Source organism: Amblyraja radiata, unplaced genomic scaffold (genome assembly GCF_010909765.2).
Source record: "Amblyraja radiata isolate CabotCenter1 unplaced genomic scaffold, sAmbRad1.1.pri S88, whole genome shotgun sequence".
NCBI lineage: Eukaryota > Metazoa > Chordata > Chondrichthyes > Rajiformes > Rajidae > Amblyraja > Amblyraja radiata.
The window spans coordinates 763,752-766,167 of record NW_022630171.1 but is presented as its reverse complement, the minus strand read 5'-3'; the positions used below and the strand labels follow the sequence as shown (position 1 = coordinate 766,167).

The 2,416-nt window shown below is 56.1% G+C and overlaps 1 protein-coding gene across 1 annotated transcript; it reads right to left on the bottom strand.

Moving 5' to 3' along the window:
* Positions 1–531: 531 nt before the first annotated feature.
* Positions 532–1,416, bottom strand: LOC116969582 (zinc finger protein 239-like; the record flags this gene model as incomplete). Its single annotated transcript, XM_033016416.1, has 1 exon — positions 532–1,416. A coding segment is annotated over exon 1 (624 nt), but the record flags the coding sequence as incomplete, so codon positions are not given.
* Positions 1,417–2,416: the final 1,000 nt, after the last annotated feature.

The window sequence follows — 2,416 nt, the reverse complement described above, 5'->3', positions numbered from 1 at the left end:
TTTAAAAACAAGGAACTGCAGATGCTGGTTTCCAAAAAAGGACACAAAAAGCTGGAGTTACTCAGCGGGACAGGCAGCATCTCTGGAGAGAAGGACTGTGTGACATTTCAGGCTGAGACTGAGGAGGGTCTCGACCAGAAACATTACCCATTCCTTCCAGCATTTTGTGTCTACCTAAACAGTGCCTATCTATCCACGTGCGGTGTGCCAGCAGGCTGGAGGAGCGGGCAAAGGCCTTGCCACAGAGCGGGCAGGTGAAGGGGCGCTGGCCGGTGTGGACTCGCCAGTGCTGCCACAGGCTGGACATGCGGGTGAAACCCTTGCCACACTCAGCGCACACAAAGAGTCTCTCTTCGGTGTGTATCCGCTGGTGCTCCCACAGCCCCCATGCTCTCTTGTCACAGTGGGAGCAGCTGCTCGCCGACGTGGGTCCGCCGGTGCTGCCGCAACCCCCGTGAGCTGTCAAACGACTCACCACAGTAGGCTGCTGGACTGGGTGAAACCCTTGCCGCACTGGGCACAGGTGTAGGGGCGCTCGCCGGTGTGGATGCGGTGGTGCTTCAGCAGGTTGCTGGAGTGGGTGAAACCCTTGCCGCACTGGGCGCAGGTGTAGGGGCGCTCTCCGGTGTGGGTGCGCTGGTGCTGCAGCAGGTTGCTGGAGTGGGTGAAACCCTTGCCGCACTGGACGCAGGTGTAGGGGCGCTCTCCGGTGTGGGTGCGCAGGTGCACCAGCAGGTTGCTGGATTGGGTGAAGCCCTTGCCACAGTCGCTGCAGGTGAAGGGCCGCTCCCCAGTATGCACCCGCCAGTGCATCTTCAGGCCCTTGGACAACTTGAAGCCTTTGCCGCAGTCGGAGCAGGTGAAGGGCCGCTCACTGCTGTGCACCCGCAGGTGGTCGCGCAGCCCCGACAAATGGGTAAAGCTCTTGCCGCATGTGGAGCAGCCATGGGGCTTCACGCCCGTGTGCACTTGCCGATGGACATTCAGGTCACTCATCGTCTTGAAAGTCTTGTCGCACTCTGAGCAGTTGAAGGGGGGTTCTCCTATGTGCACCCGCCGGTGGACCTCCAACTGGCTCGGTCTCTGCCAGACCTTGCCACACACGTCGCACTCATAACGCGTCTCCTTGTGGTGTCCCGTCATGTGGTCCTTCATCGAAGATCAGCCCTCGAAGCTCAGCCCACACACCGAGCGGGGGTGGGGGCTCACCGGCACCCTGGCCGCCCTCAATAGCCGCTCACGTCCATGTCTCTCCTTCCACAGCAACTGCTCCTAAACCCTGCAGGAGGGGAACACAGAGGGTCAACAAGCTGGCAAACAGGACATTACTAGCGCATATTGAGTGTGTTTATGGCGGAGGAAACCGTTATATAATTCTGCACAGCACACTGGCACACCGGTACAGTTGCCGCATCACCGCCAGAGACCCGGGGTCGATCCTGACTATGGGTGCTGCCTGTGCGGAGATTGTACGTTCTCCCCTTGACCTGCATGGATTTTTACTCTGGGTGTTCCGCTTCCTCCAACATTTCAAAGACGTTCAGGGTTGTAGATTAATCGGCCTCCGCAAAACTGCAAAATTGTCCCTAATGTGCGTGGGATAGTGCTAGTGTACGGGGTGATCGCTGGGGGCGCGGACTCCATGGGCCAAAATACCTGTTGTTTCCACGCTGCATCTCTAAACTAAACTAAACCAAAGAAGGGTGATGACCCAAAACGCCACCCATTCCTCTCTCCACAGATGCTGCCTGACCCGCTGAGTTACTCCAGCACTTTGTGTCTATCTTCTCCACAGATGCTGCCTGACCCGCTGAGTTACTCCAGCACTTTGTGTCTATCTTATCCACAGATGCTGCCTGACCCGCTGAATTACTCCAGCACTTTGTGTCTATCTTCTCTCCAGATGCTGCCTGACCCGCAGAGTTACTCCAGCACTTTGTGTTAGAGTGATACAGCGTTGGAAGAAGGCCCTTCGGCCCAACATGTACTCACACTCCTAGATCCCTCAGCTCCACATAATCCGCAAGGCTCAGAGTTATACAGTCGTAGTGAGACCACACCTGGAGTATTGTGTGGTTTTGGTCCCTTAATTTGAGGAAGGACATTCTTGTTATTGAGGGAGAGCAGCGTAGGTTTACAAGGTTAATTCCTAGGATGGGAGGGACTGTCATATGCTGAGAGAATTGAGCGGCTGGGCTTGTACACTCTGGAGTTTAGAAGGATGAGAGGGTATCTTATTGAAACTTAAGAACCGGCCCGTTCGCGGAGCTTGGATTCAGCCGCGGGACTGACATTACTTACCATCGCCCGGCGGGGTCACAACATCGGAAGCCTGGATCGCCTCGGCGCAGAGGGAGAATAAGAAGGAGAGAGACAAAAACTTAAGACTTTTGCCTTCCATCACAGTGAGGAGTAT